The sequence below is a fragment of the Augochlora pura genome, chromosome 3 (genome assembly GCF_028453695.1).
Source record: "Augochlora pura isolate Apur16 chromosome 3, APUR_v2.2.1, whole genome shotgun sequence".
Classification (NCBI taxonomy): domain Eukaryota; kingdom Metazoa; phylum Arthropoda; class Insecta; order Hymenoptera; family Halictidae; genus Augochlora; species Augochlora pura.
This window is the reverse complement of record NC_135774.1, coordinates 2,960,507-2,975,964: the sequence shown is the minus strand read 5'-3', so window position 1 is coordinate 2,975,964 and position 15,458 is coordinate 2,960,507. Positions and strand designations below refer to the sequence as shown.

Here is a 15,458-nt window from a genome sequence, read left to right as displayed (position 1 = left end):
AACACACCGGGGTCCGCGCATGGCGTGACACTGAAAGGACCGGCGCGCCAACGAAAATTATTACGAACAATCATCGTTAGGTTTTCGAGAGCGGACCAATCATCCGGGGGCCCCCCCCAATACAATGTCGGCCGATGTACGACGCAACGATGGAACCCTGGACCCAGTCACAGATTCCCCCGGCGAGGATTTCGTACGGCTGAAAACGAGAAACAGAACCGACGGACGTGGAAATAACTCGGTATTTAAGAAAGATCCGTGAACAATGGTGTACGAATTGCCTAGCCGGAGAGATCCCGCCTGAGATGCTACCTGAGATTCCATCAATTTTTTTTTAAACTCTGAAATTCATTTTTTTATTTACAGATGAATACCCACTGTGGGGTAAAATGAAATGAATTCGAGCAAAACGAGTGAAGTAACAGCGAGCACGTGGAACAGAGAACATAGTAGAAATGTAAGAGAATAACTTTGCTAGATAAAAATGACCGAAACAATTCAGGATACGAGCATCTATATACTTATATTAATAATTGTATTATAAATGAATTATAATAATAATTTGAGCAGAACGATCATAGAACGGTATCAACGAGTGAATCGATGCGGTTCACAGGTGGAGGCGTCCAGGAAGGACGCGGCGAAGCCCCCGGGCCGCTTCTCGGAAATTTTTCGGACATTTGTCAGCCGGATATTTAACGAAAAAAAGCGCGGCGATAAATCGTAGGAAAGCCGGCCGGGTCTCGGGACCGAGACGCATCGAATGCACCGAAATCGTGGCGGAGAGCGTATCGCAGCGATATTATCGAGAAGGAGTGGCTGGAGCCGCGCTGGTATACGCGCGTATCGCGTTTCACGGCACGGCCATCTTTATATATGCGGACGGGCCACGCGTGGAAGGTCTGCGGTAGGCGACATGTTCACCGGACATGACTTATTGCCTACAAGCGCCACTGTAAATCTCGGCGTTACAACGTCTGCTTCTGCCACCGAGGCGCAAGGGCGGCAACCGCACACCGGGACGCACGGGGATTCCTTTCAGAAGCTGCGTGCATGCGTCCCTCTTTCTCCATTCAACGCGATATCGGGGCCCCGCACTCGCTCCAATTATCGGCCCCCGTCCCCGGCGTGCCGGCGAATTTACGAATCTAATGCACCACGAGACCATTAGCTGCACGAACAAGTCCGAAAGTATCGGCGCGGTGACCGCGGGAACGCGACCGATGACGCGCCACCGGACATCGGCTTTCTCGGCGCCGATTTTTCGTCCAACCGGACCCCTTCGTCCGAGCTCCGAAACCTCGTTTTTACCAGTTTCTTGACGAATTAGGTAACTTTGACTCGCGTTAATTCCACGAAAAATCATCGTCGGATCATAGTTATTTTTTTTTAATTATTGGATAGTTTATTTCATTTTTCCAAATTAAAGCTTGAAACCTCTACTGTAAGATACTATTTCTCGATTCTAAGTTAGGGCGCACCATTGCTAACTCTTTAAATGCGAGCATGTGTATGACATATATAAAATGGACAAATTTGACGAAATGTACAGACTTTGATAAATTTTTTTCAGGAATGCCGTTCGCAGGTAAATAAAGTCCGATCGTTCCCCTTTAATTTAAAAAAAGAAAAACGTGTTTGCGATTTTTTTTCGCGGAACTGCAACACTTTGAAGTTACCCTTGCCCAGGGCTACTTTGATGTATACGTTCTACAGCATTTAGAGAAACTATAAAGAAAATGAAACGAATACAGGATCCAGACGAACCACCGTCTAACTGGTTTCGTAGATAAAACGAAGCCGCATTAGTTTCCGTTATTGGTGGAATAACGATGCAATTAAATGTTACGAAACGGTTGCGACGGATAGGGACAACAATCGTCGTTTCACTTTCCTTCGATTTTCTGTAAGAACACCATTGTTCGATCGTACGATTACAATTCCGGTGTACTTATCCGAATACCTCGGACTGCCGGCCATGCGATCAGGCTGCATTATGCGCGCGCCATTCTCTCCTCTTCCGCCGGATAAGCGGTGGCCAATTTAAAAACAGTCTGCGGTGAGAAAACGTCACTGGCTCTGATCGACTAGCGCCACGGATTTGACGAAGTCCACTTGAAATTGCACGGAAAATTATGGGTCCAACTTCCGCCGCGAACGGAAGCCGGCCGGCGAAGTCCCCGTTCTCAGGAGTTTCGGGGCTGTAATCATCGATGACTGACATGTGAAATCAATGATTCGCGTGTTGCGCAAAAAAAAAACGTTCGCTTTCGTTCGATCGCGAGCGAGGCGCGCGCGCGCGCGTTTCTTCGATGGATTCCTCGGGAGAGATTAGCGTTCGCTCGATCGCGCGAACGGCATGGGAAGCACTCGGGGATCACTCGGGACGTAATGATAAGGTTACTCTAATCGCCGGCTGATTTCGGGTCTGCGCGGCGGAATCCTAATTGAATTAGAAGATCCCGAGGATTTTCGAGGCGGGCCCGGGACCAGGCTAACCCGACATTTACGAGCAACCCTTCATTTCGACGAGAAGACGCCGCGCTGCCACCCTCTGTTTGCTTGACAAACGACCGGACAACAAATCCCCGTGGCTGTTCGGGGTTTGTAATCATCCCGGCGAACAATGCGGCGAATTTAATTGTTTAAACAAACGAAAGACGCGACGGTAACAAGACGTCGCACGCGAGGAAAATTTAAGGAAGACGCCGACCATTTATCGTCGCATTAGCCGCCTGTGTATCTAGCCCCCGCTTTTTTCATCCTAATGAAGATTTATTACGTTATCTTCGGGCGCGCTTTTATTTGCCGGCGCGGGGTTAATCTTGCCGGTAACGTTAGGCGTCGTGAAAAACGGTGGAACGAGCCCCCGGGCAAAAAGCCCTAACTCGGGCTTGCAACCTTCGAAATTTGCTAAACTGAACCTCCCAATGAGAACTCGTTCGCTTGAACGAGAGTTTCGTTGAACTCGATCGAAGTCTTTGGATCGAACATCGCCACCGACAAATCTGATAAATCCGACGAACCGCCCGAAGGGGGATTCGGGTAACGAAAAAATTAAGGGTATCACGTGCAGGAACGACCGTGGACAAATTGAAGCGAAAGGAGAAACCAGGAAGTTCATGAATCGTTAATTTCGGCGTATATCTCGGGCGTGCGGTGTTCCCGTGGAACCGTCAATTTCACGAAGGGGGCCCCGCGGTACACCCGCGGGAATCCGTCCTCACGTGCAACCGGTGACCATCCACGAAAAAAAGCTCTCGGCCCCTGACGAGCGAGACGCTCTCGGCGGAAAGAAGAGGAGAAGAGGAAGAAAGGAGAAGGGAACGGGGGCCCGGGCGGACGCGGCACGTCGCGTGACGGAAGGGCCCGTGATCGCGGGCACACGCACACGTGCATTTGCATCTTGCCCGCGTACGGGGCCCGGCGACCCTGTCCGAACCGACGAGAAATCCTTCGACGATGTCCGCGGAAAATAGCGAGCCCCGAGGACTTTTCTACGACAGAGTCCTAAGTCCCCTTTCTCGCGACGCTTCTTCGTCGAAAACTCTGGCAATTTATAAGATACCTGGTTCCAGTCTAAAGTTCTAGCCTGATCTTAAAACAATGAAGATCACTTTGCGTCGGAAGGTCGAAGCAAACAAGGCCCAGAACCCTTTGTCCTACAGTACCACGAACTTTGGATTTCGAACAAACGTATCACTTTAGATCGATTTCAAAGCGACGTTATTCCGAAACGTGACTTGGCTAGCTTTAATCTGATTGAAGTCGCGGGGCAAAGGGTTAAAGGCTGCTCTTGGACAGAACGTCGCGAAGTTGGAAAGTTATTCGCGAGGATCGTGGACGATTCCCGTGGATCGTGCGGCGTGCACACAGGCACGGGGACAGCATCTGAGGATGTAGCAATTACGTTAGGGCTCCTTGCCACAGATGGACGAGACCGCAGCCACGAAACGCCCCTCGCGTTACACATATGTTACAAGTTCCCTTCTATCCCTCTTCCCTTGATCCCATTCCACTCTTCGCTCCTTACCGCTCGGGTCCTTTCTGACCGAATTAATGTTCGTACGATCAACACGAAAGAGGCTCCTGTGGGAACTAAGAAACGCGGCTTTGTCGGCACTCGGCCCGGGTCAACGAACGTTTCGCGACGTGGAATTGAGTCCGCCGTCATAGACTAACCTTTTCCTAACGCTCGTTGGAAGGTTAATAATTTCTGGCTAGCAGTACGGGGAATACGAACGCGACAGTATGGAGGTAAAGCTGCACCCTTTTTAGAAGAATAGTTTCCTTTCCTCTGTTTTGCTGAAGATTCGTCAATGGTTAGCTATACACAGTACACTGTCTTCGTTAACCCCCGGTTTATGTGACAGCTACAGTATAGTGTGTTAAGAATTGAATTGAAAATCTGCGAAGAAGTAAAAGAAGTCATATTAGGAACACTGTCTCCGTAGCAGAGAGAAAGGAGTTCCGAGTCTTTTTTGGTCTGGTTGGAGAAAAGGCAGAGCGCCCAGTTTCTAAAGTGTAACCCAGAATACAGTAATCGTCACGCGAAGTTACGTAGATTCCTCGCGCGCAGTGATAAATACCCGGGCGCGGCAGTTTTGCCCGAAGAATGGGCGACGCGGCCACGCGAGAACGAAGTTCCTCGGTTGCACGGAGGAGAACCGCAAAATTGCCGCGAAGTACGGTTGAATTTGCGGGGAGGCGAGACGAAGGAAGTCGACGACGAAAGAAAGAAAAAAAAGGAGAAGAAACGCGTGCATCACGCTCGGTACGCGTGGAAATCGCGGCCGGTCGTTCCAGTTTTCGTCGTGCGTACGACGATCGTTGGATAACGGTGACCCCCTGGGGGGACAGCGCGTAACCCCATAGCCGTGAACCTTCCCGCTCTCGTGTGCCACTGACAATGGAGATCCGCGATCGTCTCGCGGGGGTCTGCACGCGATGACCCGCGCGCTTCCTGAGAAGAGGACAGGTCTCCCCCTCGTTTCCACTCGCGAGGAGGAAACGCGGCTAACGGGAGCGTGGCCCCGCTTCTTCTGGCCGCCTCGAAGGCTTCTCACCCTTTGTTCCAGGCCGCGGAGGCCAATTCCGGCTAGACGGACAGCGATCGGCGCGTTAGACACGCGAAACGGATATCCAGATTGTGGAACGAGAACGGCCGCAAAACTAATTCGCCAAACCGCGCCGCGCCGGTCGTTCACGATACGAGCTATTTGCCTCTCCGGACAGGACGCTCGAGCCCCAACACACCCTCGGGAGACCTCAAAGGGATGAAACGGCGGTCGCGTGTGTTCGAAGCCGCCTCTGCCCGCGAGATTACAGGCCGGCTCGGGAGCTGACTTCGATGTAAATCAATCCGACCAGCCTCCCCATTGCCACTGGACGACCGGCAGCGGTCTATGGCGAAAGGTGACCGACAGAGAACCATGCCGAGTATAGAAAACTGTGTGAAGTAACCTCTGTATCATCTGTTCACGAATTTCTAATGTGCGAGAAAGATATGATTAAAAGCAGTGCAGTGGGCTAACTCTAACTTTGTACAAGTTGTTTTAGAATATTAATCTTGTATCTGCAAAGCACCAGAAAATTTCTGAGTAGCTAGTTTATCATGTCCTTTTATTCTTATAAGTCGAGTCGGACATTATCGAAGCTAGAATGTTCAGATCGGATGTATAATGTCAGGAACGGTGCCATATGCCCGACAAGGGTTAAACATAAAACACCAATTCCAGCAAAATAGCTCGAAAGAGGAACTGTTTGCTAATAGAGGAACAAAATTCCTCCGACTTGAATATAAAATAAGAGGTTGATTTGGGTGGACTCACCGGAAGATGGAGAAGGACGGTGCACGGAGAGGGTCCGGTTACCAAATTAGATCGACGACAAAATGGAAGCCGCCTGCACTTATTGAAAATTACTCCTCGCGTGCTCCGGCTGCTCGAGGACGGGAGTGAGAGAGAGAGATGAGGTGAGGATGAAAACGGATGCTCCGCGATTAGGCTAACCGAACGGCATCCGGCTTAATGAGTTCGGACGTTTTAAGGCGCGATATCTTCACACCCCGGCCGCAGATCCAGCCGCGGGCGATGTCTGAAAATGGCGGGCTGCTGGAAAGAGGGGAAACATACATAGTTTGTATCTCTACACGAACGGAGCCTGAAAAAATGGCCATGACGGGGGACTGCCGGCTACGACCACGCGCGAGTATTCGTTAATTTTCTTACCCGGCGGAGGTTATTCCACGGGCGGGCAGGCATCGGGACGCGGACTCGGCGAGATGGGACAAAAGAAGGCACGAACCACGGGCCGTTTAACGTCACGACCCATCCAATTTTCCAGAGTCTGATTCGGACGATGGTCAGAGCGCGCTTGGTTACATGCCCCGGAGTCCTCCCCGCCCCTGTCGACGGTTGGAAAGGGGGACTGCTCCTGGACACAGGTCCGCCGCTTTCGGTTCCATGTTTTCCGGCTTAATTAACGACGTTTACGTTCATCCGATCACCGTGTTTATTAAGCTGGTCACTTCAAAGCGACGGTTCCGTTTGAACGGAACTCGACCGCGGCATTAATTCCGCCGGCTCGATCGACGGGTCGCGCCGGCTTAAACCTCGGTCATATTCCATTTCTATCCATTGTCCCTCGGGAAGTAGCTTTAACCCGTTTGCCGCGCGATTTGCTGGTCATCGACGTCCATAAAAATCCTTCCATGCGACTCTACGCGTGATTCGCGCTGAAAGCCCTCCGTCGAACGCCGACCCGCGGCCGCTAAAAACCGCCGCGTCGCGTTACCAAACAATTTTCCATGGACGAATCCCTGCGGTCGGGGGCGCGCGCAACCCTCTACGACTACCAAGCCATCTAACAACTTTCCCGAAACAAATAAGAAGTTGTATTTCAAAGGGAAGGCTACTATACAATCCGTTAGAACCCGATGGTTCCCTTATTCTACGCGAATAATGAACGAAAGTCGGCGAAATCCTCGGAAGTGACCACAAAACGGTGTTGCCACCCAAAGAAATGTAAATGTATGTACGGTCGGTTGGGAGTTAGACGGTGATACGGTCGGGTCGGTTGGAGTGGGACCAAGAGAGAGCAGAGGGTTTCGTGTAAAATTGCTAGGAAATTACAGATAATACCGTAAAGCGGATCGATGATCGTTAGCCTGATCGCCACAGTCCATCGGGACCTAGGAGCAACGAAATGACGTGTAGAGGTCCTCGGCCCGGGTCCGTGTCTAGGATGAAAAGAGACCGCCGGGACGCTTTAGGCGGTCCCAGGTCTTCGGGTAAGGCTGTCGGCATATGCGGTTCGCGTGCACCGATGCATCCGTAGGATCGCAGTAACAGGTGCAGATGCAGAGGAAGCGATCGTTAGTCCGACAGCCCGCGGTGCATGTGCGCCTATTATGATTTCTTTCGTAATTAGTCCCCCCAGCCTAACCACCCCACCAGCCGTGATCTCCCTCTCTCGTACGCGTTATTCGGGCGTGTATCTATTATTTATTTGGTCGCACGCATGCACGGCACGGGGAACCATGTGCCACCCTTTTGTCATTCATGCTTCTTCACTCGCGTCTTCGGGCCACGGTGACGTTAATGACGATGACCTTGAACTTCCCTCCATCCCGCCACCGTTGCCCAACACACACACACGCGCACTCTCTCTCTCTCATATTTGATGTGTCGCACTGGAATATTCCGGGGACGGTTGGACGCGGTCCTCGCGGCGTGACCTCGTTACACGCCGACGAAATTTTCATCTCCCCAGCCCCGAATGCCGGAGGTGTTTATGGCGATCAAGCGATTTACACAGCTTTGGCCCGTTTCAATGGGCTAATTACCGACGCTTAAAACGTATTATTGTCGCGCGCGAGATTTACCGAAACCGTCCCGTGAAAACGGTTAACGAAATCTATGAGCTGGCAACGCGTCCAATTTATGGACGCCGCGCGGCGTGGTTGTGAATGGATTCCCGATTCCAGAGGATTCCATTCTCATGGAAAAATTCGAAATCGAACCGAGTGCCCCGGCGCGACCGCTGGAAATTTGTCGAGACGATTTTTTCGCGTCCGCGCGGCGGTCTCTTGCCCGCGACGATCTTCGAGGTTGAGATCCGGCAAAGGTTGGTACGTCCTGAATCGTCGGGACCGATGATTCCGGATCAAACGGCGGACTACGGGCCAGATCCGAGTCTCCCGGCGAGGTATATATCCGAGAAAGCGTCTTGCCAAGGGATTTCGCCGAGGGCTGGCTGTTTGCGCCTCTCGACAAATAAGGGGAAGTCGTTATCCCGTGGATGGGAGGAGTAATTAACTGCTTCTACCTCCTTTCTGTCCGCTCCACCTCTCAGCCAGCATCCTTCCTTTCCGGCTTCGGCTTCTACTCGAAGGAGCAGACTTAAGGAGGCCCGCTTAGGCTTTCACGGGGTCGTGTCTTCATTATTCACGCTAATCTGCTTTCGCCTCGCGTTCCCGCCGCCTCGAACTCACCCCCTGCTCACCCACGGTCTCCTAACTCCACCAACTGGCCGGCAGTTTACCGGCATCTCCACGGGAAAACAATTTTCTTACAATAATCGCCGCGGAAAAATCGTTTGCTCGCAATCCCGTTCGCTGAAGCGGACACTTCGCAAAATTTACAGCACCTCCGGTTGAGGACAGTTCGCTTTAAATTCGATGTTGGGACCTAATTACTCCCTCGTCTATTTATAACAATCGTCTTCCTCGGGTTTTTAATTACTTTTGTTAACAAGTGTGTGATCCTAATTGCTCGATTGGAATAGCCTTGGAAGAACATAATTAACACTGAAAAAATTTGCTTATACGCTCTTGAGTAATAATTAAATAAGAATTCTTTAACGCTGAAAGAATTTTGATCGATTTGGTTGGATTAATTTGAAATCGTACGGTAACAGATTTCATCGAACAATTAGGAATCCGTCACATTCGGAATCGAGCCTAAAACTGTGCATTTTTATAACTTGCATTGCTGCCAATTCCGATGCGAGATGCTCGCAGAGCGAATGCTTAAAAATCGACAAGATGGAGGCCCGAGTTAGGAACGCGTGTTTCCAATATTCGTGGCGGACCACCTTCGGGAGGCGCCCCGCGGTGCTCGCCAAATTATGATGAATTGTTTTCTCTGTTAACTGGCAACGCCGACAAACGTGGCACCGCAGCACCCCGACCGAGATAATCTTTCACCAATTTCGAGTCGCTGATTGATCGTTCGTGATCCATCGGGCGATCCGTGCGAACGCATCGCCGCCGATGCAACACCCCCGAAACGACTCTTTTCCCCTCCGTCGCGCGGTGTTACAGGTAAGAATGAGCACTCGCAATGTATTGCATTCTAAAGAATATAGCATTTACAATTTGGAACTGGTTTACAGGCATGGTCTCTAATACATAAATGCTACGTACCACAAATATTTTCGGAACGCAATAATTCGGGGTCGCCGGGTTGAAAATTGCGCGTGCGTCTGCGTTACCGGTTCTAATAGTACTATCTGTTAATCCGTACACGCGTCTATACTGTTACTATTTCCCTTTAGTACCTGAGTCATGTGTAAGCGAACTCGGTCGACGATCTATACAATGTTGATAGACAGAATGGAATAGAGGCTACCTGAGCTGGACAGTGTCACTAGCAGATTCACAACCATTGCTCATGTCGAGGTAGTAAGCCGAAAATTGTGATAATTGCCCATCCGGTCGGTCGGTTGCTGGACAATGAAAACAAGTAAGGAAAATGCTCTCCTCGTATCGCAGAACAACCGAGGCGAATCTAATGGTAGCACTTGGCCTATCAACTATTTGTTATATAACCGGTCGAAGCTACAGGCCTAGAACGCACGGGAAGGATCGTGCGGGCGACTCGCGTAGAGTACAAGGTGGAGAGAAACGTGTTGAATACCGGACTGAAGTCTGCAATGCTATGAAATGTTATATCTGTATTCCTATGCAACACTTTCACCGATCGCCTTCCAGCAACATCATCTCATACATCAATATAGCATAAAAATGCTATCATTTAGGATATAAATGCCACAACTTATGTCTATAGTCGTTCGTAAGGGCCGGCTGACCTCTTTAATGTGGTAGGTTTAGTAAGACACCTTGACCTTGCGGCAGATAGGCTACTTGGCGAGATTTGGAAAGATTGTGTGCGATATCTTCGGCGGCTTCGATTCTTCGCAGCTCGACAAGACCGTCACCACACTCGCCTAGGGACTTCGCTATTAGGTTAGCGGCCTGCGCGTCACCTTCTGCGGTGATGATCGCTGCCTTTTTCTGTTGCTCCGCTTTCTCTACAAGGAAACGAGCCTTTTCAGCTTCTTGCTGTGCTACCTGCTTCAACTCCACAGCTAGCGTGAATTCTTTGCCGAACGTTAAATGCGTCTGAAACAGGAACGATGCGAATATTTCAAGTCCTAGATAGCGTTAATAGCCTATTCCATAGAACTCTAAGGAAAGATGGACTTACAAGAGAAATGTCGTCCAATATCAATCCGAATTGAGAGGCTCTCTCTGTCAATTCTTCGCTGACTTTCTGAGACACAAGCTCTCTCTGTGTGATTAATTCCCCAGCATCGAACTGAGCAACTACAGCCTTCAATACCTCCGTAGTGATAGATGGCAATACTCTTTCATCGTAGTCTACTCCAAGAATAGTATAGATCTTAGGCAGGGAGTCTGGCACTGGTCTAAAGAGGATACGAAGTGTGATGTTTACGTTTTGCAGATCTTTGCTTCCAGTAATAACGGGCACAGTTCTTGGTCTAGATCGAATATCAAATATGATAGGTTTCTGTACCCAGGGAATGAAGAAATGTGTCCCTTCTCCCACCACTAGGTTCTTTATTCCAGCAAATCTGTCAAATATGACTGCCCTGTGACCACCATCCACTGCAAGAAAAAAAGAAATGCTTTGTGAAACCATTGTCCAGCGAACAGATGGTCTGATTACTATGAAAGACAGAGGAGAACTCACCGTTGTATAGGGCAGAGTTAACAACAGTTCCGGTTAAAGCCAGGGTCAAGCCAAACTGTCCCAGTCTATTCATGAATTGCGCCATTTTCTACGAATATCTGAAAGAATTCGGTAAAACAACAGAATATTAGAAAATACTTGACCGTACTCTGATGCAATCCTGTCGACTGAGTTCAACCATGGCCGAATAAACCTAACCTGAATCTTTAAATGACCAGCAAACATTTTACGAAGCAGAAGAGGAATCTTAGATACTAATTGTTCTGAGAAAATAAGGTGTTCGAACTACTCATGTTTCATGATTAGAATTACTTCAAACGTCTGTAACAGGATGATTTGCATTAAAAAAACCGGCCGGGAGGAGCCCTAGTTCTTACTCGTTCTACGATTAAGACTGAAATCGCGATGACATCGAACGATTGTAATACTAATGGACTTGTGCCACGCCGGCAATTGTTTAAATAATGAAAATAATCCTTACGTAATGAATCTTGTGCCGACACTGGAATTATCACTTTTCTCCTCGTGCAGGGTACATGCGTTGATAAAAGGAAAATGGAGTCTGCGCCCGGCTTTAATGGAGAACTGAACTGCTGCGCCTCCGAGCGGCCGCTTCGGCGCGGCTAATTTGAAATGTGTCCGCTCTGTCCTCGATCGGAGTTCGATAGAACGATGCAACAAAACGATCTCCAATGCCAGACGGACACGTTCAGGCGTTCCTGAATCGTAGTTGGCGTAATTTATTGCAGGTTCAAAAGGGGAAAAAAAATAAACGCCCCCGGGTGGGCTCGAACCACCAACCTTTCGGTTAACAGCCGAACGCGCTAGCCGATTGCGCCACGGAGGCAACCTGTTTTCTCCAGCAAACTTTTGCAATTTATCCGATGCTACAAAAAATAGCACATAAAATGAATTTTTTTACCTGTTATTAATAAAGCAATTCATACTGCGATGGCTGACAAACAAGTGCCCTAAAGTATCTCCCAAAATCAATAGTATTGCTTTAATTAAAGAAAGAAAAGGAGACATAATTAAAAGAAAGGAAAGGAAACATAACTTCGGTCAAGTCTCCGTAAACTTAAAATTGCGAATTTGGTATCTAATAAATGAGCAATATATTGTGCAAAATAAAATTTTTATTGACTGTTTTATAATATGTTGATACATCTGCAACTGGTTAGCGCCTTAAAGCATAGTTTCCGGCTTCAATTAGGGTCTGATGGCTCGTTGAAGGTTGACTTTCGTAGGTGATTATTTATACAAGACCCAGGATTGATAATCTAGTGGTAACAACCAAAGAGAACATAAATCAAATCACTTCGAGATGTTCCCATCTGTCGTTACCTACCTCCAACACAAAGTTCCCATCACAAGTGCAGCTCCAAAAAATTCTGTCACAGCTAATTAAAACATAGCTGTGACAGACTTCTTCACATTCTCTGACTAAGACTCATCATTGTAGAATCAAGTTTCTGATCATCTTGCAATATCCACTGTAGACAGCATACCGAAGACCCGACGATGTTGCGGAGCAAATTGAGCTACGAAAAAAATTATTTTTCTAATTTAAAATCGACGAATCGCTTGAAAATCGTGCTATTTAAATTACAGATTGTTCAGACAGTTAAACGAACTGTTTAAACTATAGAATACCTATCTCTGTGTCTCACTTACCCATTAAGAAGTTCATCGTGGCTCTCCAAGGAGGACTGATACCACGGGACATGGGACTTCCCCTTTTATACAGCGAAAAATTGACGGATTTCGATAACAAGAGAAAAGACAATCGCACGCGATAACCTTTCACAAAGGAGTGGTGTGAACTCCCTGTGACGGAGTAATCAATGCGAAAGATAACCCTTCACCGGTATCGTTGAACCGGTTTGCTCTTTTCATTACAACTTCGTTGATTGCATAAATATGCGTTCGTTTTAAAACGAACCGTATTGAACAATTTTATCGTTCCCGATTTTTCCAATCTTCTGAGCGGCCGAGGCATTAAAGTCTCCGCGAGACCGCGAGTCAAAATGCTCTACGAAAGATCTATGAAAATCGAAGAATCATCCGAGATCCGAAATTAATGAAATGCTTATTTAAACGATAGCATGTTTACAGTCGCAATAAACAATAACAAAAAGAGAATTGCTGTACGATAAAAGTATCGTGAATGTATGCAACTCGTTAAAAATGTTATGTTGCTGCGAAATCATCTTCGATAACGGATGGAACCATCGCGGAGATATTGGGTCAAAGTACCCAGTCTGTTTTCTCGAGATATTCAGCTCTGTGATCGTGGAAATAAATAATCGTGGGGGAGGAGAGGTTAATAAACAACGTATCATTATTATTCACATGTCTATATACTTATAATTACGTTAATACTGTCTCGGTGAAAAGTACGTGATCAGTGCTCGGCGTCCTTCAGAAAATGATCCTTCAGCTTCTGCAGCGCTTTGCTGCGATGAGAAATTTCATTCTTCACTTCTTTCGGTAATTCCGCGTAGGTCTTGTCGCTGTCCAAGGGTTGGAAACAGCAGTCCCAGCCGAAATCTCTCGTTCCACGAGGACTCACGATGGTTCCCTGTGTTCGGCCTTGAAACAGTTGAACGGAATCATCCGGTTCGCCGGCGCAATAAGCAAAAGTGCAAACCGCTTCCGCTGTTTTGTCCTCCCAGCCGTGAAGCATTTGATGGAGGCCCTCCGGGCCTATTTTTTCCAAGAACCATTTGATGTAGGGACCAGGTAAACCCTTCATCGCGTTGAAGCACAAGCATGTATCCTCGACGATCACCGGACCCTTCACCAAATCCGCGGCGGCCCGACATTTGCTGGAACAAATGTCGTCTATGCTGGCTCCTTGATATTCTGGAAGATCGACCGCTTTGCTCGTAATTTCCAGGGGAAAGCTTTTCCCCAAAATGGCCACGAACTCCTCGAGTTTCTTCGCGTTTCCGGTTACGAACACGATCGGCTTCGACATCCTGAAAAGTTCTGTAAAAGCGAGGAAAGAGCTTGATGCCGACTTAAAAATTTCGCGCTCTACATTCGTAGTTTAAGTTGGCAGCTCTTGGTTCGATTAATTCGAAAATTGTGTACTAGATGGCACGTGGAAAAGGTGATACTTGTGTGTGTCGCACATTGTTGTGCGAGGGAACACATGGAATCGTTGCCGTTTTTTAGACAAATTCAATGAATTCTTATTTAAGTATCTGATCCGAGAAGTGTCGACTTGATCCTTGGTGAACTATGTCACAAAAATGTGATGAGCTAATTGTTTTTATTGATTAAGTTACCTTTTATCATCTGCTGCAACAGAAAAACGTACACACACTCCAACAACGTGCTCCTCCAACAGTACTGCCAACAATCTATTCTTTTTTTCAAATTCTCTTTCTTTTCTAGTTCTCTGCCAGTTTTCTTCTTCCCTAGTTCACTTCTTTTGCTAAAACCATCCGATTTCTCTACCAATATGTTTCCTAAATTTTGACATTCGTAATAATTCTTGATCGCTTCCCAAAAATTAGAATAATTAATATTTACAGTCGCTTATGAAACAATGCAGACGAACCAATTGAAACACCTTCTTCAAAGTTAAATAAATAAATAAAGAAGAATCGTATGCCAAATTTTAAGACCTCGTTATAAAGAGAAAGCTTCAATCTACGAGTCTATGGTAGATTGAAACTCGGAAATCATTTTTCAACGTTTTTTAATACATTTGGATTATTAACATTTTCGCAAGAAAATAAGTTCTCGGAATTTCTACATATTATGTTGCGTAACAATTTTTGATGATAAATGAAGTATGATTTATGAAAGTAGACAATTCAAGCTCTAAAGTGAGTCAAAATTTAGTGTTCCACGATTCCTAATAAGAAAATTACGGCAATTTAAACATCAACCACTTTTTGAAGATCGAAAAGGTGTTTTTCTTCAGCAATTATACATCTCGCGCGATCTAACGGGCGAGCTCGAAAGTATGAAAACAGAAAAACTTGAATAAGCTAGGAAATTTGTATCTCGCAATTAATGATTTAAATTACAAAATGTCTAAGATGAAACTGTAATCCATAATCATATAAAAATACCCCATAATATTTCCATACTTTCTGTCCTTTACAGAATGCAGCATGGTCTAAGAAGACTATTAAATATTTATTAATTTCTCATTTTTTATTGGACTTACTTGCATGGAACATACGCAGAAGATCATTACAGTAATTCCTACATCCACAGAATATTTATTATAACGCTAAATTTTAAGTTTCCATGTTTTTCCCGAAAATTGCATATTCTTACGGAACAGTGATTTAGTTCGGTCGTTTTTCCGCTAGATGGTTATAGTGTTTTAGTGGCCGTGGACAAGCGATTTTTTAGAAATTAAAATTCACGATAATTAGGGTTTTTTTAGACATGGATGACAAGCCTGGATTCATCATGAACATTTTAAGATCAAAAATA

At 47.0% G+C, this 15,458-nt stretch overlaps 2 protein-coding genes and 1 non-coding gene across 3 annotated transcripts; all 3 read right to left on the bottom strand.

Moving 5' to 3' along the window:
- Positions 1 to 9,349: 9,349 nt before the first annotated feature.
- On the bottom strand, positions 9,350 to 11,598 carry Phb1 (prohibitin 1). The gene is made up of 4 exons (XM_078176500.1): positions 11,479 to 11,598; positions 10,998 to 11,095; positions 10,491 to 10,912; positions 9,350 to 10,405 (listed from the first exon to the last, which is right to left on the bottom strand). The coding sequence occupies exons 2-4, from the start codon at positions 11,080 to 11,082 to the stop codon at positions 10,097 to 10,099; spliced, it is 816 nt and encodes a 271-aa protein (XP_078032626.1). The 5' UTR covers positions 11,083 to 11,095; positions 11,479 to 11,598; the 3' UTR covers positions 9,350 to 10,096.
- Positions 11,599 to 11,770: 172 nt separating this feature from the next.
- Trnan-guu (transfer RNA asparagine (anticodon GUU)) lies at positions 11,771 to 11,844 on the bottom strand. Its single transcript has one exon. It is a non-coding gene; the product is annotated as a tRNA-Asn (tRNA).
- Positions 11,845 to 13,350: 1,506 nt separating this feature from the next.
- On the bottom strand, positions 13,351 to 14,353 carry LOC144479008 (inosine triphosphate pyrophosphatase). The gene is made up of 2 exons (XM_078197447.1): positions 14,291 to 14,353; positions 13,351 to 13,988 (listed from the first exon to the last, which is right to left on the bottom strand). The coding sequence occupies exons 1-2, from the start codon at positions 14,298 to 14,300 to the stop codon at positions 13,402 to 13,404; spliced, it is 597 nt and encodes a 198-aa protein (XP_078053573.1). The 5' UTR covers positions 14,301 to 14,353; the 3' UTR covers positions 13,351 to 13,401.
- Between the last annotated feature and the right edge of the window lie 1,105 nt (positions 14,354 to 15,458).

Bases quoted from the DNA above. Each gene is read 5' to 3' on its own strand.
- Phb1 (XM_078176500.1), bottom strand. From the start codon at position 11,082: ATGGCGCAATTCATGAATAGACTGGGACAGTTTGGCTTGACCCTGGCT. The intron at 10,913-10,997 runs GTGAGTTCTCCT...TTTTTCTTGCAG, and splicing joins TAACTCTGCCCTATACAACG to TGGATGGTGGTCACAGGGCA. The intron at 10,406-10,490 runs GTAAGTCCATCT...TTCCTGTTTCAG, and splicing joins TATTGGACGACATTTCTCTT to ACGCATTTAACGTTCGGCAA.